Below are 18,978 nucleotides of genomic sequence, written 5' to 3' on the forward strand. Positions count from 1 at the left end.
GACGGGGCGGTGGTGGGCGGTGCTCCGAGGACTTGGGGTGCGCTCTCGGCGGAGGCAGGGGCAGGGAGGCGTGCCTCTCGCTGCTGTCCTGCTTTCGAGTTCTCGCGGGCACGTGCTGTCCGGCACTGCCTGACTCCGGGCGCCGGGGCTGCCGCCGGAGGGTTGCATAGTAGCGCAGCCCGCTGCGGGGACACCCGGTGTGGGCACTGCCCGGGGTAGGACGATCTCGGGGGGAACTTTCACTCACCTCCGTTATGAGCGATGAAGCCATAAGCTTGTGCGTCACCTGTCGACAACACCCCCCTCCCGCCCCCGAGTGCTCAGTTTAACGTCACCGTTGCCTGATCACTGGTTTCGCAGGTACCACTGAGGGCAGCCTCACAGGCCGTGCTGTGTGTCTGCCTCGGATTCTCAGGTCATCCTGGAGTTTCAGTTGCCTTTGGTCTAAAAGTTTCTTAAATTTTAATGTTTGATCGGGGACCTTTTAAAAAATTGTTTCATTTTAAGGAGTATCTATGCCCAAGGTGCATTTTGAGCTCACTGTCCAGAGTCACGCTCCACTGACTGAGCAGGCCGGAGCTCCCGCTGGGGCTTCTCAATAGGCTGGTTTAGTCTCTCCCATCCAGGAGGGTTACGGTGGGAGCCTGGGGTCTGCATTTAGCAAGCTCTGCGGTCCTGCCGATGCTCCCGGTCCCTAGACTGCTCTCTGCAGCAAATCCTCGGAGTTCACTCATCACTTGAACAGCTGGACCACACCCACCCTCATTTTACTCTAAGGCCCAAGACAGACAATCCCCATTTTACAGATGGGCCACAGGCTTAGAAAAGTTAGGAGTGCCACACAGCAACCACAAAACACTAAAATGAGGAACAGCCTCACTTCTAGACCATTCTTTCTGGAGCAGTAAGCCCTGTTTGTGTGGTGACCCTGATGCGGAACTCCATCCCAGCACCCGGAGATGACGACCTGAGCTGAAGGCAGATGCCCAACCGAGCCACCCAGGTGCCCCCTGAATTTTTTCCTCATTTTAAAAGATTTTATTTATTTATTTGAGAGCGAGAGCACAGAGGGAGTGTGAGAGGGAGAAGCAGGCTCCCTGCAGGGTAGGGAGCCCGATGCGACCCAGGACTCAATCCCAGAACTCTGAGATCATGACCTGAGCTGAAGGTCATGGTCTCAGAGTCCTGGGGTTGACTGAGCCATCAGGGTGTCCTGAAAAAAAATTTTTTTTAAAGGCAAAACAGAAGTCCCACTCAGCTAATGGTATGTCACACAACCCATTATCTTTACTAGTAGTGCCGGTAACATTTGACCACCCCTCCCACAAAAAGGCTCTGGTCCAATTCTTTAGCAGTGGGTTCTCAAGCCTGAGTGATCACCAGAATCACCCAGAAAGATGGTGCAAACACTGCCGGGCCCAACCCTCAGAGCTCCTGATTCAGAACGTCGAGGTGGAGCCCAGTAGTTTGCATCTCTAACAAGATCCCAGTGTGGCCTATGCTGCTGGTTCCGGGAACACAACTGAACTAAGGGAGAAGGGAGAAGATTCACTTCCTTGATTAGTACTGTCAGTCTCTCCACCCGACATGGGGCAGCAACTATGCAACCCTGAGATCCACTCTGCCCGCTCCACCGACTGAGCCAGCCTGCTATCCCCGGGAGGCACGTTTTCTAGAACAACTACAGCTTATACCTGTTTTCTCAAAGATTAATACTCCAACTACCTGCATAAAAATGCTTGGAAATCCCCACATCCAGGCCACACCCCAGACCAAGTAAGGCACTAAGTAATGACTTAGGCATCAGTACTAGCCACAATGAACAGCCCGGGCGGCTCCCCCCCATCCCCCATCGCAGCAGGTAATAGGCCACAGGTAGGCCCAAGCCTTAGGCTGGGCAGGAAGAGGAGCGCAAGTGCACCCTCTGCCTTATAGCCTCCTCCCTTTACCCTCTTGTGCCCATCAAGTATCAGGACTGAGGTAAAGGCAGCATCCCTGACCGTAGGAAAGTTGATTTGTTTTGATGAGATGACGTCTCTCTGTAACCTCTACCCAAGGCTAACAGAGCTACATATATTTCAGAAGTTTGACAGAAAGTCTGCTAAAGTAGATTAAAAACCAGTTACCTGAATGTTAAAATAAACCCCATTATCAGCAAAGAGCTGAACTGCATTACCCAACTGAAGGGAACATAATCAGAAACACGGTACTGAGTGCAATGCTCACCCTGAGAGAACAGAAAACCTTCACAATTAAAAAATTAGATTATAAACACTTCTTCTTTAATCAAGGCTTTTTAACATGGAACAGATTTCTTGAATAAAATGAAAAGTTTCCAATACATTGAAACAAACCACCATCATGTAACACCTGGCAGGAAACAAAACCAAACAGCAAGTTTACACAATCCCTGTGGCAGCCACGGCCTCACCCTCGGACGCTGCCTCTGTCCACCACATGTGTGCCGCCGGGTACACAGCTCAGCATGGTTTCTGGGGTAACGCTCAGCGGAGGCCGCAGCCCGAAGACCGCTTGCTGCCCTGGCCGGGCCGTGGTGCTGTCGGCTCTGCTCCAGCAAAGCGGTCAGCAGCACATTCAAACAGTGTACCGAACGTCCTTTAAATATCAAAGTAAGAAACAAGAAGGCGACATAATGATGCTGTCGGGAAGATGTCGGCAAGCGAGGGCAGCTGTGCGGAGCTCGAGGCTGAAGCAGCAGCCGCTTCATTTCTTCGGCTTCTTGGGCAGCGGCCGTCGGAACAACAAGATGTGAGGTTCTGAAAGAGGGAGGAGAAGCTAAGGGACGGGCTCGCACCAGTCTCTGCACTTCCCAGGTGTCACCCACTCAGACCTTCCCGACTAAAGGCGGACGGAAGCGTCGGCCGCAGACACAGCCCCGCGCGCCAAGCTGTCAGCAGAGCCCAGAACTGTTAGCATCGGCACCTCTGCTGTTGGTACAGCCCTGCGGGCCTTTTTTAGTTCTGCTCAGCCGCTTGGGGTCTGGTGTCTTATCAAGAAATTTACCTTTCTTGGCTTACTTGGAACACATCCAAAAATTCACTTGCTGATGGAGAATGATGCAGGGACCATAACCTCTACCAGGATCTATGTGGCCTTAGGAAAAAAAGGGTACACTCGGGGGCGCCTGGGTGGCTCAGTGGGTTAAGCCTCTGCCTTCAGTTCAGGTCATGGTCCCAGGGTTCTGGGATCGAGCTCTGCATCGGGCTCTGCTCAGCGGGGAGTCTGCTTCCTCCTATCTGCCTGCCTCTCTGCCTACCTGTGATTTCTGTCTGTCAAATAAATAATCTTTAAAAAAAAAAAAAAGGGGGTACACTCGGACTGACCTCGAGATGAAAGGTCTCTCAGGGACAGGTCGTCTCTGAGCCTCACAGACACGCTCCTCTTATTTTTGGTCACTCCACTTTTTCTAGATGGCTGGTGAGGAACCAATAAAGCACGCTTGCCACCCCCCCATTTGTCTGGGTTATATGATCTCATCATTCCCTCTTTCCCCCACGGAAGGAGCCCTCCGTGGTTGCTCTGACGCTGCACCAACCTGGTTCGTGGATCATGTAATGGACCCATCCCTGACTCTGCTGCACACCAAGGTTCCTCCATTCGGATTCAGACATCAGATGGGTCTTGGGGACGAGCTTGGCGATGTCCTTGGGCAACATGACATGCCTGCAACAGAAGCATGGGAAGGGGGCTGACTCACGTCGTACTGGGTGCAGTCTGCTAGACGAGAGCTTGCACACGAAGCAGAGGCCAGGAAGGAAAAACGGGCTTCTGACGGAGGGAGTTACGCAACTTTTTGTGGGGTGGAGGCAGCTACAGATAAAGCCCAGTTATGAAAATTCTCCCCAGAGCCGGTTAAGAAGCACACATTCATGAGTAACTCACGGAAAGGGGCACGGTTTTCCTGCCTTCCTGGGGCTCAGGCTGCGGCGTACTCTAGAATACATCAGGGCAGCCTCAGGGCACACACAGCCAGTAACTCAAAGTAGTTGTGAAAAGGACTGGTTTCGCGGAAGAAAAGCCTCGGGGGGAGCCGCGTGAAGAGCCACCACGAAGCGTGAAATGGCCATGTCCTCCCCTCCACGGTTACCCCTGATCTCGTTCCCTGCTTTGAGGACAGCAGCCAGGACACGGCTTCCCAAGTTCTCCTAACCAAGGGGAAGACCCCTTCGTGGCGAAAAATTACTCCGACACGAGCTGGGCTGACCCAGACTCGCCCCGGCTCCGCGGAAACACGCCAGACGTGCCGCCGGGAGCAGCGGCGGCGACGCTCGGCAAAGGCCCCGCTCCCGTCCCAACACAGGACCGCAGCCTCCCCTCCGACAGCCCCTGGCGCGGGCTGCCTTCCACACGCGCTCGGATCGGCCGCACAAACCCACCCCCAAGGCCTCCCCCGGTCCTGAACCGCGACCGCACCGCCAGGCCCCACCGCCTAGCGAGCCCCGCACTCGGGCCGGCTCCTCGCGACCTCCCGGCGGTCAGACGCCAGCCCGCGGCGAGCGCCACCGGCCCCCGCCCCGCCGCCCCGCCGCCCCGCCGCCCCGCAGCCCGGCAGGCTCTGCTCCGACTCTGCGGGCTCCGACGCCGCGGGCGACCTCGCAGCCCCTCCCGGCCAGCCGCGCGCCCACGCCCCCCTCCCCCGCAGGCTCCGCAAGGCCCAGCTCGACCCCGCTCCCGAGCCCCGTCAGGGCGGAAGGGGGGTCCGCCTCCCGCAAGAGCCCCGCCCCCTGCCCGCTCCGCAGCGCAGGGCCGACTCGGAGCTCCCGGGTCCGCGCGCCGCCCGGCCCTCGCGCAGGCGCCCTGCGCTCCCCGCCCGCGTCCCGGGAGTCTCCCGCGCATGCGCCGGTCCTGTCGCCGCGGCCCCGGTGACGAACTCCTCTGGCTCTCCTTTGTCAAAGTTCGCGACCTCGTTATGGCCCCCGCGCCGGCACTAACCGGTACTCGAACTCCTCGTCGTCGTATTTGTCCGAGTAGTAAATCTGTTTGTGCGACATGACCGCTCCGTCCGAGGACCGTCAGGCCCGCGCCGCCAGCCTCCAAACAACTCCCAGCGGCACGCGCTCCCACCCACTTTGGCCTCGCTTTCAAACACGCCGCCTGCGCTTCCTATTGGCTCCTTTGGTTTAAGGCGGGGCGTCTCCACCTTCCAGCCTCGGATTGGCTTAGATTGGCTTCTCCTCGCGTCCTTATTGGAGCGGACGCCCAACGCTCGTGAAGAACCAGCGTAGGTAAAACTTACGCCTCTAATTGGCTATTCCCACCCCGTGCGCGCTCTCGCGCTGCCATTGGCGGATTCGGGGAAGTGGGCCGGCTGAAGGAGGGACGCTGAGGTGCAGGGTCAGGGGTTAGTGAGGCCGGAAGTGAGTGCAATAAAGTTTGTTCAGGGAGGCCCGGCCGGGGAGAAAGTTGGAACGGCCACCTGAGAGGGCGGTGGCGTGATCCGGAACCAAATCGAGCCGCGGTGCGGTGCGGAGACTCCATGAGGCCCTGGTGAGTTGGGTCTTCTCCCTCTCCTTAGGTGACCCACTCCTCCACCCCGGAACCCCTCTCCCGGGACCCCACTTCCGGTATGGACCTGTAAGTCCCGCCCCCTACGACCCCCTCCCCGGAAGTCCCACCCCCCATCTTCAGGGGGGCGCCCCGAACCCCGACTTGTTTTCTGTTTATTGTCCACGACCCCACCCTGCCGCCCAGCTTTCCTGGAAGTCCCACCCCCGGACACGCTTCCCAGCGCTACTGCGGGAAACCGGACGGTAGCGCCTCCAGCTCCCCGAGACCCCGCCTCCTGGCCACGGGTCCGTCCCGAAGCCGGACTCCCGGAAGGCCAGGGCCCCGCCCCTCGGCCGCCGGGCCGGGCGCGCGAGGCCCCGCCCCCAGCCCCGCCCGAAGCCCCGCCCCCTCCGACCCCGTCGGCCGAGCGGGAGCCTGGCCTCCGGGAAGTCCCGCGTGCGCGCGACCTGGGGCCACGCCCCCTCGGGAGCGCCCCGAGTGGGACCCGGGCCCCCTCAGAGGCGCCGTCTTGGGCCCCGAGGGCCCTGGCAGACAGAGTTCCCTTTTCTCGCGTGGGCCTCGGGCCCGGCTGTCCCGAGCGCTCTTGGCCCGGCGGGTGGGACGTCCAGGTGCCCCGGTTCTGAGCGGCGCGAGGGCCGGGGCAGACCTCCGCCTCCCCTGCCCCCGGCCAGGACTTGGGGTGGGGCGCTAGAGGGGCTCGGAGGCTTGCTCCTGGTTTCCCTGCCCAGGACCGACTCCGCCCCAGAGACAGCTGTAGGTCTCCCACCCGCAGCTCGGGAGCTGGTAGGGCCGTGGGCTTGCTGGCGTGTGACCCGCGGGTGCGACCGGAGCGAAAGTTCTCTGCGGCCAGAAAACGGTGGCTTGGCGTGGGTGGAGGGGACAGTGACCTTTTTGCTGTTTGATTTTCATTTTATTTTAATTTTTCTTGGACTCCCCAGTCTCCGTCGTTTCTTTGGCTCTTCCCCTCCCCCCATCCAGAGTTCTGGCCTGGGCACTCCTCCTGGTCGCGCTCGCCCGGCCTTCCCTTCTGGAAACATTCCTGAGGCTTTCGCCGTTTCCTGCTACTCGCCTCCTCCTCCCTGCTGGCTCGAGCTGCCGCGAGCAGCTTCTCCCCCACACCCAGGCACCCCGACTCCCAGTCCCCTTTCCTATGCAGATTTAAAGCGCCCGACTTCCGAGCCCACACCGCCCACACCTGTTGACTGGTCGGTGCGGGCTCCCGCAGGCCGAGGACCCGCCCTGCGTGCTGGGCGTGCGAGGCCAGGGCGGAACCCCTTCTTCCATCTCTCTGGGCCCGAGCGCTGAAGGCCTGAGGAAAGGGAGTGACTGAGACCAGGGGAGAGTTAGCTGTGTATCTAACACCATTTAAGTGTTAGTATTACCAGTCGTTGTAGTCTGCATCTTTGTATCTTCTGCAGTTTAAGAGGAGGTAATCCCCAGATGAGCCAGGGGGTCTTGTGTATCTTCAACTAATTGTTCGGTTCCTCCACGGCCCCTCCCGCGGAGCTGTGTCTGGGAACGGGGTGTGGAAGGGATGCTGGGGCTGTTCCCGGTGTCCAGCCCCAGCCTCCCTGGCACAGCCTTGTCTGCTGCTCCCTCGGTCCCTTCCTGGCCTGCAGCCCCCACTTCTCCTGGAGAACGCTTTCACTTTTCCACCTCCTCCAGCCAGACTCTGCCCCTGGTGTTGGGGGGCATTGTGCTCCGTGGTGGACCTAGGCAACTTCCCCTGTCCCCACTCCAGGAGGAGGAGTGCGAACCAGCCAGCCGCCCCTGCCAGCTTGCTTTGCTGACTAGGCCTGTGGAAGGGGCCACAGAGAAGTGCTTGCCTGGGGGCTGCTGCTCCTTGGCCTGGTGGGTGGTGTGGGAGGGCTCCATCAGCTTGTCCTCTGCCCCAGCTTTGCCCTGGTGCACCGCCCAGGTTGGACTTTGTTCTCACTTCTCCAGCTTTGCTCTTCCTCTCGGCCCCTCTCTGCGACCGCTGGGACCTCTTCCATCCTTTCCCATTTTCCCAACCTCCTGCCCACAGCTGTAGTAGCAGAGGGTGCTAATGGCCCAGACTCCCTGGGGCCAATCCCCCCCCCCCCCACACACACACACACGCCGTGCGGTAGTGTGTTGGGGGGGTGGCCTGGAGGAGGGGGCGTTTGAGTGTTCCACCAGGACAGGAAGGGAAGTGCTGAGCTCAGGGGTCCCCTCCCTTTTCCACCTGCAGCTCCCTGTTTCCTCTCTCACTCCCCCTACCCTCCCGCAGCTTCCTGCTCCCTCTGGCCTGCCGGCGTCCTGTGTGGATTGATCCAGACCTCCTCCTCTTTCCCTCCTTTCTTTCTCGTTCCCACATCCTTCCCTCCCACCCCTACTTTCCTCCTCCCCAGATTACTGGTGGTTTGTCTGGGGGCAGCGGCGGGGCGGGGTGGGGGGGTGCGTGGAGGGAGCTCCATCCCAGCCCGAGTTTGGGGCTGTGGCTGTGCTGGGGGCTTAGCCCCTTCCAGCCTGTGAGTCAGCACTGTCCCCGGGATTGGTCTCCGGTCTTAGCGCTCCGCCCCTGGGGAGGAGCAAGGCAGCTCGGGGTCCAGCCTGTTCTCTCTGCAGCTGGAGAAGAGGCTCCTCACTGGGCGGGGATGGGGCCGGAAACTCTCTGGGTCTGAGCCGGGGGCGCTGGCGCCACTTGTCCCTCTCCCTCTCCAGGATCCTTGAGATCCCTGGGCCCTAGAGGTCCGGTCAGACTAAGGGCCTGGGGATGCCCCCTGCCTGGCCCCCTTGCCTGGACTGGCAGGGGGGCCGGGCTGGGCAGCAGCCTCCCTCCAGCAGCAGCCATGGATCTCCTGCCCCCCAAGTCCAAGTACAACCCACTCCGGAACGAGTCTCTGTCATCGCTGGAGGAGGGGGCTTCAGGGCCTTCCCCACTGGAGGAGCCGCCTTCCCCATCAGCCTCGTCTCTGGGGCCCACCCTGCCACCTCTGCCCGGGGATGACAGTCCCACTACCCTGTGCTCCTTCTTCCCCCGGATGAGCAACCTGAAGCTGGCCAACCCAGCCGGGGGGCGCCCGGGGCCAAAGGGGGAGCCAGGAAGGGCAGCTGAGGATGGGGAGGGGCCCGGAGGGGTGGCCGCGCCAGACTCAGGCCCCCCGCCCCTCCTCCAGGACATGAACAAGCTGAGTGGAGGCGGCGGGCGCAGGACTCGGGTGGAAGGCGGCCAGCTGGGGGGCGAGGAGTGGACGCGCCACGGGAGCTTTGTCAATAAGCCCACACGGGGCTGGCTGCATCCCAACGACAAAGTCATGGGACCCGGGGTTTCCTACCTGGTTCGGGTGAGTGAACGTCCGGCCATGCCCTCCGCCCTCCGCCCTCCCAGACCCCTCTGTCTCACTGGGGCTTTTCTGGAGCCTCTGGTTTCTGCTCTTCCCAGCACCGCCCTTGGTTTCAGGGTCCTGTTTCTCACACCTTTCTTGCTCCTTCTCCGCTTCTGTGCACCCCCCTTCCAGCTCTGCCCGGGCCCCTTCCTTCTGGTGACCACCCCCACCCTGCCATGCTTAGCACAAAGCCCAGCACGCGCTGGCCCTTAGTGTGGGAATGAGTGAGCCTCGATTGCGTCCTCCAGCCTCCCCCCTCTGTGGATGTCACCCCCCCTCGCCCCCCCAGTGCCTGTCACTGCCCTCCACAGTCTCTTCCCAGGTGCCCAGGCCCTCCCAGCCTGCCCTCTTCCCCGCTCCTCCTTTCCTGTGGTCTTGCATGTTGTGGGGCCTTGTGGGGCTTAGCCGCAAGCAGCGGGAAAAACTTCTTCGTCTTTATTCTTCCTTTAGGGAGCACGTAGGGAAAAGGCCCAGGGCTCTTTGTGAAGGGGTGGGGGGAGGCGGCTGACTGCTCCCCTCCGTCCCTCCTTCAGTACATGGGCTGCGTGGAGGTTCTGCAGTCAATGCGTGCCTTGGACTTCAACACCCGCACCCAGGTCACCAGGTTAGCGGGGAGGGGGTCGGGGCGGGGTGGGGGGAAGCGCCCTGGATTAGTGAGGGGAGCAGGGGAGTGGGTCTTGGTGGCTTATTATCCACTGCTTAGCTTTAGGTAAAGGGGATAGAGAGTTTGGGGAGTGAGTAAGTCTGGATGAAAAGAGGCGCCTCTGGTCTGGATCCCGCTCACTTTTCCAGTCCTGTGGGTTGTGGGGGAGGTGGCAGAGCAGCTGGCAGCTGGAGCCTGAGTGCAGGACGGGGTGGATGGAAGGTTGCTGCTGGCTTTGGGAAGGCCACGGGACATTCATTTGGTAGCTGGAAGGAGGTGGGGCCAGACCCACAGAGGCCCTAACCCAATCAGCCAGGAAGTGGCCTCTCCGTGTCATCAAATATTAAAGGCCCTTAATTCAATCCACCACGACAAAGAGCCTGGAGTGCCCCTGGAGTCTGGCCTGGTCCTCCCCTCCCCCTGCCCTGTGGCCACCCCAGCCGAGCGGGAGACAGGCTCTGCGTCTGAGGACCCCTTTCTCGCCAGGGAGGCCATCAGCCTGGTGTGTGATGCTGTGCCCGGTGCCAAGGGGGCGACGAGGAGGAGAAAGGTACCTGGGGCCAATGGGGCTGGGGGTGCTGTTGGGAAATGTGGGGGAGTTGGCAAAGACAAGCATGGGGACGTGTGGGGACAAGGCCAAAAAACAAAGGGTGGGGGTTTCTGGTGTGGGGAACCCCCGGCTTCTGAGACCCTCGGATCTTTGGCTAGCCCTGTAGCCGCCCGCTCAGTTCCATCCTGGGGAGGAGTAACCTGAAGTTTGCCGGGATGCCGATCACGCTCACCGTCTCCACCAGCAGCCTCAACCTCATGGCCGCAGACTGCAAACAGGTTGGTGGGGTCGGGCGAGGGGGCCAGAAGCCCTGCCAGGAGGGCCAGGAGCTAAGACAGGAAGGAGGAGCTTAGGAGCACCAGGGCTAGGAAGCCAGAGGGTGGGTCTGACTAGTCTGGGGCTTGGGCTGGGGCTGGGGGCGCCCAGCTGGGCCCCGAGGCTGCCTGACCCGTTCCTTCCCTGGCCCCTGCCCTGACCCTCAGATCATCGCCAACCACCACATGCAGTCTATCTCGTTTGCGTCCGGTGGAGACCCGGTGAGTTGGGAAACAGGGTGGACGGGGGAAGAGCAGGGCCTGCGGCGGCCAGAGAAGAGGCCACGCTGGGGTCGAGGCAGTGTCTGGAGGGCCCGGGCTTTTGGGGGTCGGGGGTGAGGTGGGCCATAAAACTGAGCTAAGGGGCTGTTTCTGACCCTGCCCACCCCAGGACACAGCTGAGTACGTCGCCTATGTTGCCAAAGACCCGGTGAATCAGAGAGGTGAGGCGTGGTGGGGAGCTGGGTGGGGCCGGCTGTCCGGGAGGCAGGTGAGCAGGACCCGGGGAGCTAACTGGGGGCTCCGGCCGGGAAGATGAGGGCCCCGCGGCAGTGCCCGTCCCAGTGGTCTGCCTCGGGGCTCACGGGCCGCCTCCGCTGTGTCCCCAGCCTGCCACATCCTGGAGTGTCCCGAGGGGCTGGCTCAGGACGTCATCAGCACCATCGGGCAGGCCTTCGAGTTGCGCTTCAAACAGTACCTCAGGAACCCGCCCAAGCTGGTCACCCCTCATGACAGGTGAGTGGGTGCGGAGGGGGCGGAGCGGCCCCTGAGCCCCCGGGGCCCCGGCCGAGAGAGCGGGTCTGCTCCACTGCCCAGACTCAAGCCAAGAGGGTCGGGGGCCCGGCGAGTGTCGGGGGACGACCTGCAGGCCCGTTTCCCCCTTCCTGCTATTCTTAGGTTTCCTGTGGCCGGCGGGAAAGTCTGGCCAGGCCCTGCCCTGCTGTAGGCCCACTCTTCCTCTCGCGGCCTGCGCTCCTGTGCTGCCGGCCTGTCGGCCTCTCTTGCCCATTTCTCCATCCGTAATTTTTCATTCTCCTGCCCCCAGGAGCCATCACGAACTTGGGAGAGGGAGGATGTCTTCCTCCTGAGGTCTCTGCCTTTCTCTGTCCCCTCGAGGCCGCTAGCTGTGGAGCATTTAGAGGAGACTTTGGCGCTCTGGAATGCGGCTCTTCTTGCTCTCTTGTGTTGCTGCTTCCCCTCCGTCTGGGGAGGCAGCACGATAATTGAGGCCATGAACCCTAAAATCAAATCTGGTGCTGCAGCTCAGGTCCATCACCTTTAACTGGGAAACCACAGGCAAATTTCTGCACCTCCGACCCTCATCTCTCTGCTCTGTCACTGGAGAGGGAAGTGACAGCCACTTTGTGGGGCTACCTTGAGGGTCAACTGTGCATAGGAAACAGCCCACCTCAGGCCTGGCCTGCAGGAAGTGCCCGGCCTGTGACCACTGCCTGTGCCCCTCCCACCTGTTCTCTCAGGATGGCCGGTTTTGATGGCTCGGCTTGGGATGAGGAAGAGGAAGAGCCACCTGGCCACCAGTACTATAATGACTTCCCGGGAAAGGAACCCCCTCTTGGGGGAGTGGTGGACATGAGGCTTCGGGAAGGAGCCCCCGGGGCAGCTCGACCCCCCCCACCTGTTGGCCAGACCTCCAGCCACCTGGGAGCAACGCTGGTGAGTCGCTTGGGTGGAGGTGGGCTGGGGCCCAGGATGGGAGTGGCCGGCCTGGGCTTCTGGTCTCATCTTATTTTTGTCCCCGCAGCCGGTGGGGCAGCCTGTGGGGGCAGACCCGGAAACCCGCAAACAGATGCCACCTCCGCCACCCTGCCCAGGTGTGAAGGGAGCTGGGAGGGGCGGAGTCCGGGCGCAGGAGGCGGGGCTGGGGCCACTGTGACGCTGCCCTTTCCTTAGCAGGGAAAGAGCTCTTTGACGATCCTTCTTACGTCAATGTGCAGAACCTGGACAAGGCCCGGCAGGCAGGGGGTGGGGCGGGGCCTCCCAGTGCCGCGGTCAATGGCAGCACGCCCCGAGACCTCTTTGACATGAGTGAGTTCTCCTGTCTCCTTTTCTGCGCCTCCGTCTTACCCCGTGGTTCCTGCTCTTCTGCCCTCCCCTCCGGGAAGGTGTGCGTCCCGGCCTGTGTTGGGCCAGTGGCCCCTCTCAGCCCTTTCTCTCTGAACCCCCAGAGCCCTTCGAAGATGCCCTTCGGGTGCCTCCGCCCCCCCAGGCGGTGGCCATGGCTGAGCAGCTCCGAGGGGAGGCCTGGTTCCACGGGAAGCTGAGCCGGCGGGAGGCCGAGGCACTGCTGCAGCTGCACGGGGACTTCTTGGTGCGGGAGAGTGCGAGCAGCCCGGGCCAGTACGTGCTCACCGGCCTGCAGAGCGGGCAGCCCAAGCACCTGCTGCTGGTGGACCCAGAGGGCGTGGTGAGTGGCGTGGGGCCACGTGTTGGGGGGGCGCTGCGGCGCGCTCCCGCCGAGCCCCGGTCTCCCCTCGCTGCCGCCCCCTTTCCAAACTGCTTGGCTCGCCTGTGCAGCCCCCTTCCCGGCAGGATGGCGTCCTTCTCTTCACGCAGCCCTGGGCCCGAGCTCTGTTCCTCTCGGCCCTCAGTTCTCCATCTGAGCTTGACGCTGTTCAGCCTGCCTGAGCCCATCTTGACAAACGAGGAAACCCTCCCGGAGAGGTGGTGGTGCCTGGCGCCCGGCGTCGGAGGCCTGGGGCCTAGAAACCCCAAATCTCCTTTTGCAAGAGGACGGAGGGGCCTCCGTAGCCCCTCTGGATTCAGGGCTCAACCTGGCGTCCTGTCGCCAGCCCACTGTCCCTCCTGACTTTGGGCTCTTCTCCACAGCAGTCCCCATCTCCCTGCCCCAGGTTTCTCGGAGTGGGTGTCCTCCTCTGAGACGGGCCACCTAACAGGTCAGGAGAGGTGGTATCCCTCAGCTTCTCCGTTTCTGGTCCTGATGTTCTCTCGGTCTGCTGCCAGAGCTAGCTGTGGGACCCCCTTTTCGAGAAGTCTCAGGGGCCTGGGCGGACAGTCCTCCCGGCCTTCTTCCCCTTCCTCATCCCGCAGTATAGTTGTCTCCTTTCTGCAGCCTTTGACTTTGCGCCTGAACTAACCCCTTCCTTCCTGCTGCTCAGGTTCGGACAAAGGACCACCGCTTTGAGAGTGTCAGTCACCTCATCAGCTACCACGTGGACAATCACTTGCCCATCATCTCTGCGGGCAGTGAACTGTGTCTCCAGCAGCCCGTGGAGCGGAAGCTGTGACCCTCGCAGTGCTTTCTCCCCGAAGGGGCCCTCCCACCCCTTCTCCCCTACTCCTTGATTCTCAGGACCTCATGTGGGAGCATTCTGTGGGCTTGGCCTTGTGCTGGAGCTGGGGATAGTGTGGACATGGCTCAGCACCCACTGAATGAGAGGGTTTGTCAGAAGCTGGGGGTAGAATCCTGTTTCTTCCAGAACCTTACCAAAGTATTATTGAACAGAGTGGCTCCCTTCCCTGGGCCTTTCCTGTGCCAATCTGATACCCCCTTTCCCAAGAAGGTGGGTGCTTGAGGCGTGGGCAGTGTGTCTCCTTGAAGTGAGAAAGGCTTTAATGGGGGCAGTCACCTTTCCAAGGAAGGGGGATGAATCACACCTTTGGTCTACCCCTGGGCTCAGGGTACCCCAGACCCCTTTCAACAACCCTCCCTCCCAGTGGTTAAACTTTGTGCCTTTGACCATCTCCTAGGTCTGAAGATATTTTATGCAAAGAGTTCTTGAGCCCCTGAGGTCGAGGGTGGGGGTACTGACATCTTCTTGGCTTCTGGGACCCCCCTCCAGTTGAGGTTGGGAGAACAGAGGCAGGAATGTTAGCTGTCCCTTCCGCCCGGGGACAGGCAACCCTTAGATATTGCCTCAGAGCCCCCTTCCTGGCCAGCGGGGAGATGGACCCTCCCTTGCTCAGTGCCTCCTGGCCAGGGGGCACCCCTCACCCAAGGGATCTGTACATACATTTCCTAAGTCTGTGTCGTTCGTCCCCCCTCCCCCATGTTGCATGCATGTTACACTCTACAGCCAAAGCATAGCCCTGGGTCCTAGAACCCTCCTCTCTTCGGGGTGGGGGGGGTGTTGGTGGGGCGGTGGCAGGGACTGGATTCAGTCCTCCTGACCTGGTATCTTTCCCAGGGGCATCTGTGGAGGCAGAAGAAAGCAGTGGACAATCCCCAAATACCATCTGTAGACTTGGGAAGGGATTTATTTTTATTTTTTATGCATATATTTTAGGGCTGTAGATTTATTTTCCTCATGTGTTTTCCGTGGCAAATGACAATAATCAATTACGTGTACACGTCACCTCTGACTTTTCAAAGCCTTTTACAATGATCGGCATTTTCCTCCTCCCGCCCGGCCTGGGCGGCGGCTGGGCCCCCAGCATCTCCTTTCCGGCCGAGACGCGGGGCTCCAGGAGGGGTCCCGAGCCAGGACGACAGCGAGGCGGGGAGGCCCCACGGGTGCGAGCCGCTTCACTCCTGCAGCGGCGGGGCCTGGCCGCCTCGCCGGCCCTTCGCGGAGCGCCCGGAGCGCGTCCTGCCGCTGCGAGTCTGGGTCTCCGCGGTCTCTGTCCCGGCCTTTCCGTGTCGTTCGCGCGTCTCCACGGGTCGCGATGATACCAAAGGGAAATCGTCTTCATTAAAGTCCCTATTTCTTGTACCTCGGCCTCGTGGTCCCTGTTGCTGCTCGTCCGCGGCCCCGTCGGCGGGGGGTGGGTGGGGGTCTCCCGCACCCACGCGTCCGCGCAGCGACCCTCGGCCCCGGCCGCCCGGTGGCCCCGCCCCCGCCCCGCCCCCGCGCCGCGCGGTGGAGGCGGCCGCGCCGACTTCCGCTTCCGGCCGCCGCTGCCGCCACCGCCGCCGCCGCCGCTGCTGCTGCTGTGGCCGCGGGCCGGCGGCTGGCGCTGCGCTCGCTCCCGGGCCTCGCCGCCTGGCCTGGCCGCTCCTCGCGGGCGTCCCGACCCCGCTCCCGGCGATGGTGCTGCCCGAGCGCGCGTCTGTCCCCCGCCGCCGCTGACCCCGGCCCCCACCCCCCGCCCCATGGCCGCCTCGGCGCCGCCCCCACCGGACAAGCTGGAGGGAGGTGGCGGCCCCGCACCGCCCCCTGCGCCGCCCGGCACCGGGAGGAAGCAGGGCAAGGCCGGTGAGAGCGCCGAGGGGCTGGGCCCGCCGAGCACTCCAGGGGCCGGGGGCCGGGGCCGGGGGGCGGGGGGTGGTTCCGGGGGCCCGAAGGGAGGCTCGGGCGGGAGGGGTGGGGGTCTGGCGTCACGGATGGGGCACCCCGGAGCCCCGGGGGAGTCGGAGGGCATGTCTGTCGTTGAAGGGAGGAGGCGGCCGAGAGTGCGGTCGCGCGGCGTGTCTCGTGTGGCACCTTTGTTCGTACCGAGTCTGGGAGCGGGCGCCTGTCCGAGTTGGAGGAGCCCCTCCGGGCGCGTCCGGGACCCTGGAGGTGGGGCAGCCCCGGGGAAACGCGTTTGTGTGTGCCCTGTGCTGCGCTTCCAGGTCTGCAGATGAAGAGCCCGGAGAAGAAGCGGAGGAAGTCCAGTACGCAGGTGGGTGGTGCCGCCCCCCCGTGCGCGCACCTGCCTCGGGTGAGGGGAGCACGGCGGCTCCGAGGCTCGCCCCGTCCCTCCGCTTCCTCACCGATGGGGGGTGGGCGCCGGGGGGCCGCCGATCTTCCCGGTCCGGCCAGCACGTTTCCTGTCCCGATTCCCTCCTGGCAGGCGACACCTCCCCCTTACCGAGGTGTGTTCGGTGACTTCTCCGGCCCTCTGTGCTCCTGACGCTTTGACGGTTTGGGGAGATAGGCACCGTCCCTGTTTTACAGAGGAGGGATCCGCGGCCTTAAAAAGCGGAACACCCGCCTAGGGGTCTCGAGCTTACCGGCTGTCAGAGCGAGGACTCAGCCCGGTTCTGTTGCTCTGTTACAGTCTGAGGTCTGTCCCCATTTACATCTGAGCTGGCCGTCCGGAACGTCCAGAACACGCGGTTTTCGCTGCCCTCCTGTGGTTTTGTGGCTGTGCACTTCCCTCTGTGACCCTCCTTCCCTCACCTGTTCCCCACTAGGGCCCTGCATACTCACATCTGACGGAGTTCGCACCACCCCCGACTCCCATGGTGGACCACCTGGTTGCATCCAACCCTTTTGAGGATGACTTTGGAGCCCCTAAGGTGGGGGGTGCAGCCCCTCCATTCCTGGGCAGTCCTGTCCCCTTTGGAGGCTTCCGTGTACAGGGGGGCATGGCAGGCCAGGTACCCCCAGGCTATGGCACTGGGGGCGGAGGGGGCCCCCAGCCTCTTCGTCGACAGCCCCCCCCTTTTCCTCCCAACCCTATGGGCCCTGCTTTCAACATGCCGCCCCAGGGCCCTGGCTACCCACCCCCAGGCAACATGAACTTTCCTAGCCAGCCCTTCAACCAGCCTCTGGGTCAGAACTTCAGCCCTCCTGGTGGGCAGATGATGCCAGGCCCAGTGGGGGGATTTGGGCCCATGATCTCACCTACCATGGGTCAACCTCCCAGAGGAGAGCTGGGCCCCCCTTCTCTTCCCCAACGCTTTACCCAGCCAGGAGCACCTTTTGGCCCTTCTCCTCTCCAGAGATCTGGTCCGGGGCTCCCCAGCCTGCCCCCCAACACAAATCCCTTCCCTGGCCCAGACCCTGGCTTTCCTGGCCCCGGTGGTGAGGATGGGGGAAAGCCCTTGAATCCACCTGCTCCCACTGCCTTTCCCCAGGAGCCTCACTCAGGCTCCCCAGCTGCTGCTGTGAATGGGAATCAGCCCAGTTTCCCCCCAGATAGCAGTGGGCGGGGTGGGGGGCCCCCAGATGCCAACAGTCTGGCACCCCCCAGCAAGGTGGGTGGGGGCTCGGGGCCTCAGCCTCCCCCGGGCCTGGTGTATCCGTGCGGCGCCTGTCGCAGCGAGGTGAACGATGACCAGGACGCCATCCTGTGTGAGGCTTCCTGCCAGAAGTGGTTCCACCGCGAGTGCACCGGCATGACGGAGAGTGCCTACGGGCTGCTGACCACCGAGGCCTCTGCCGTCTGGGCTTGCGATCTCTGCCTCAAGACCAAGGAGATCCAGTCTGTGTACATCCGCGAGGGTGTGGGGCAGCTGGTGGCTGCTAACGATGGGTGACGCCAGCCCGGGGCGTGGTCTCCAAGTCTGGCTCTCGGTCCTTGTTTCCACTGGCTTCCCGTCCCCGTGGGGCAGAAACACAGTGGCTCCTGGGGCCAGAGAAGGAACCGAGGTGGGCAGGCAGAAGCGCCTGGATCACTCACCCTTCTGGAAACTACACGGACACGTTGAGATCCACAGAGATCCGGGGAACCAAAGCCCGTCTGAGTGTCGTGGCGGCTCCAGTCCTGAAGGCCGAGGGGTGTGGCTGTGAGGGAAGGTGGCTAAAGGAGGATCTGGAGGGCAGGGGCCTCCCCCATGCAGGCCACGGATGCCGGCCAGCCACACCCCTCCCCGTGGCCTTGGTGTTTGGAGTGACCTGTTAAAGGGTTCTGGCTAGAGGAGTGGGTTCCCAGCCCTGCAGAAACCTCGTTGTGGGCCTTAGGAGACAGCTGTAGGGGATCGATGGGGAATCTCCCCTCGCTTCCTCCCAAGACCTACCTAAGTCCTACCCCCGTCAGAGAACCAAATAGCTTGAGAAAGCAGGAGAGCTGTTGGCTGGGGCGGTTTCTTGGTGATTCGGGGCTTCAAGACTGGGTAAGAGACGCTGTCCGGACCTGTGTGTCCCTCATACCAAAGCCACTGGCCCTTTCTCAGCCTCTCTTGGGCTTTTCTCCCAATGACCATATTTTTGCCAAAAATTGGGCTTTGCGGTCTAACGGATCAGGATATTTGAAGTTTAGACTGCCCTGGATCAGGGACCCTGCTCGCCCGGCCCTCCCCGCCTCGCCCGTTTGTTCCGTGGTCCTGGCAGCGCGGCCATGGCGCGCTTTTGGCGTCTGTATTCCTCCGCCTCCCTGGCTCGAAGGAAAGCTTGGACGGGCACAGACCACTTATACCTCATCTGATAGAAGGATCTCTGTCCCCGCGTGGGTAAGGGAGGTGGTGGGCCGGTCACTGCGGTGGTCCTGAGATGCAGTCCAGAGACTGGTGTTTTGCTTCTCTTTCCCTGCCTTTCTGTGTATCTGCTGGGCCCGGGGGGTCTGGCAGTATCCCTTCGTTCCCAGAGGCCGGCACTGGGCTCTGTGTGTTCATATTTTACTTTTTTGCACCGCCTACCAGAGCTGGCCCTGCGCCCACGGAGAAGCCCCTCGCCGCGGTTCCCTGCGGTTCGAGGGCACGTTCCTCGGTGGGGCGGGGAAGGCAGGCACGGTTGTGGCCCGGAGAAGCGCCCCAGGTCCCCTCGGAAGACTTAGCGAGCGTACTGCAGAACGCATTTGCCTGCCCAGGTGGGCAGCAGCGTCGAGGCGGTGGGAAAGAGGGGAGGGGGTTCTGGGCTTCTCTCTTCCAGTGTCTGACCCCCCCCCCCCTTGTGTTGTGTTTGTGGTTCTGTTGCCCTCCATCTGTTGCTATTTTTGTGATGTCTTCCTCCCCTGCCTCCCATCTCT

General features: G+C 62.2%; 3 protein-coding genes across 9 annotated transcripts; 2 read left to right on the plus strand and 1 right to left on the minus strand.

The window, feature by feature from the left end:
- Positions 1-2,260: 2,260 nt before the first annotated feature.
- Positions 2,261-5,098, minus strand: CKS1B (CDC28 protein kinase regulatory subunit 1B). 2 transcript variants are annotated; one of them, XM_059413831.1, is made up of 3 exons: positions 4,954-5,098; positions 3,557-3,684; positions 2,261-2,777 (listed from the first exon to the last, which is right to left on the minus strand). In XM_059413831.1, exons 1-3 carry the CDS (start codon positions 5,010-5,012, stop codon positions 2,725-2,727), a joined length of 240 nt encoding a protein of 79 aa, XP_059269814.1. In that variant the 5' UTR covers positions 5,013-5,098; the 3' UTR covers positions 2,261-2,724. The 2 variants fall into 2 exon arrangements, with proteins under 2 accessions (XP_059269814.1, XP_059269813.1); XM_059413830.1 differs by lacking the exon at positions 4,954-5,098 and adding an exon at positions 3,904-4,534.
- Positions 5,099-5,347: 249 nt separating this feature from the next.
- Positions 5,348-15,077, plus strand: SHC1 (SHC adaptor protein 1). Of its 4 annotated transcripts, none has more exons than XM_059413828.1 (13): positions 5,348-5,508; positions 8,670-8,837; positions 9,413-9,483; positions 10,009-10,072; positions 10,231-10,350; positions 10,555-10,608; positions 10,778-10,829; positions 10,995-11,121; positions 11,865-12,060; positions 12,149-12,218; positions 12,298-12,432; positions 12,573-12,811; positions 13,524-15,077. In XM_059413828.1, exons 2-13 carry the CDS (start codon positions 8,673-8,675, stop codon positions 13,650-13,652), a joined length of 1,422 nt encoding a protein of 473 aa, XP_059269811.1. In that variant the 5' UTR covers positions 5,348-5,508; positions 8,670-8,672; the 3' UTR covers positions 13,653-15,077. The 4 variants fall into 4 exon arrangements, with proteins under 4 accessions (XP_059269811.1, XP_059269812.1, XP_059269809.1 ...); XM_059413829.1 differs by lacking the exon at positions 5,348-5,508 and adding an exon at positions 6,137-6,282; XM_059413826.1 differs by lacking the exon at positions 5,348-5,508 and having other exon boundaries at positions 8,098-8,837.
- Positions 15,078-15,295: 218 nt separating this feature from the next.
- PYGO2 (pygopus family PHD finger 2) lies at positions 15,296-18,856 on the plus strand. Of its 3 annotated transcripts, XM_059413834.1 has the most exons (4): positions 15,534-15,560; positions 15,920-15,969; positions 16,141-16,353; positions 16,484-18,856. In XM_059413834.1, exon 4 carries the CDS (start codon positions 16,532-16,534, stop codon positions 17,549-17,551), a length of 1,020 nt encoding a protein of 339 aa, XP_059269817.1. In that variant the 5' UTR covers positions 15,534-15,560; positions 15,920-15,969; positions 16,141-16,353; positions 16,484-16,531; the 3' UTR covers positions 17,552-18,856. The 3 variants fall into 3 exon arrangements, with proteins under 3 accessions (XP_059269815.1, XP_059269816.1, XP_059269817.1); XM_059413832.1 differs by lacking the exon at positions 16,141-16,353 and having other exon boundaries at positions 15,296-15,560; XM_059413833.1 differs by lacking the exon at positions 16,141-16,353 and having other exon boundaries at positions 15,483-15,560; positions 15,741-15,969.
- Positions 18,857-18,978: the final 122 nt, after the last annotated feature.

This window comes from Mustela nigripes, chromosome 10 (assembly GCF_022355385.1).
Source record: "Mustela nigripes isolate SB6536 chromosome 10, MUSNIG.SB6536, whole genome shotgun sequence".
NCBI lineage: Eukaryota > Metazoa > Chordata > Mammalia > Carnivora > Mustelidae > Mustela > Mustela nigripes.

Excerpts from the sequence above, each read along its gene's own strand:
- PYGO2 (XM_059413832.1), top strand. The coding sequence starts at position 15,458 with ATGGCCGCCTCGGCGCCGCCCCCACCGGACAAGCTGGAGGGAGGTGGC. Across the intron at positions 15,561-15,919 it reads GAGGAAGCAGGGCAAGGCCG|GTCTGCAGATGAAGAGCCCG; the intron begins GTGAGAGCGCCG and ends CTGCGCTTCCAG. Across the intron at positions 15,970-16,483 it reads GGAGGAAGTCCAGTACGCAG|GGCCCTGCATACTCACATCT; the intron begins GTGGGTGGTGCC and ends GTTCCCCACTAG.
- CKS1B (XM_059413830.1), bottom strand. The coding sequence starts at position 3,965 with ATGTATTCTAGAGTACGCCGCAGCCTGAGCCCCAGGAAGGCAGGAAAA. Across the intron at positions 3,685-3,903 it reads GGAAAACCGTGCCCCTTTCC|GCATGTCATGTTGCCCAAGG; the intron begins GTGAGTTACTCA and ends CTTCTGTTGCAG. Across the intron at positions 2,778-3,556 it reads TTACATGATCCACGAACCAG|AACCTCACATCTTGTTGTTC; the intron begins GTTGGTGCAGCG and ends TCCCTCTTTCAG.
- SHC1 (XM_059413826.1), top strand. The coding sequence starts at position 8,343 with ATGGATCTCCTGCCCCCCAAGTCCAAGTACAACCCACTCCGGAACGAG. Across the intron at positions 10,830-10,994 it reads AGACCCGGTGAATCAGAGAG|CCTGCCACATCCTGGAGTGT; the intron begins GTGAGGCGTGGT and ends CTGTGTCCCCAG. Across the intron at positions 11,122-11,864 it reads CTGGTCACCCCTCATGACAG|GATGGCCGGTTTTGATGGCT; the intron begins GTGAGTGGGTGC and ends CTGTTCTCTCAG.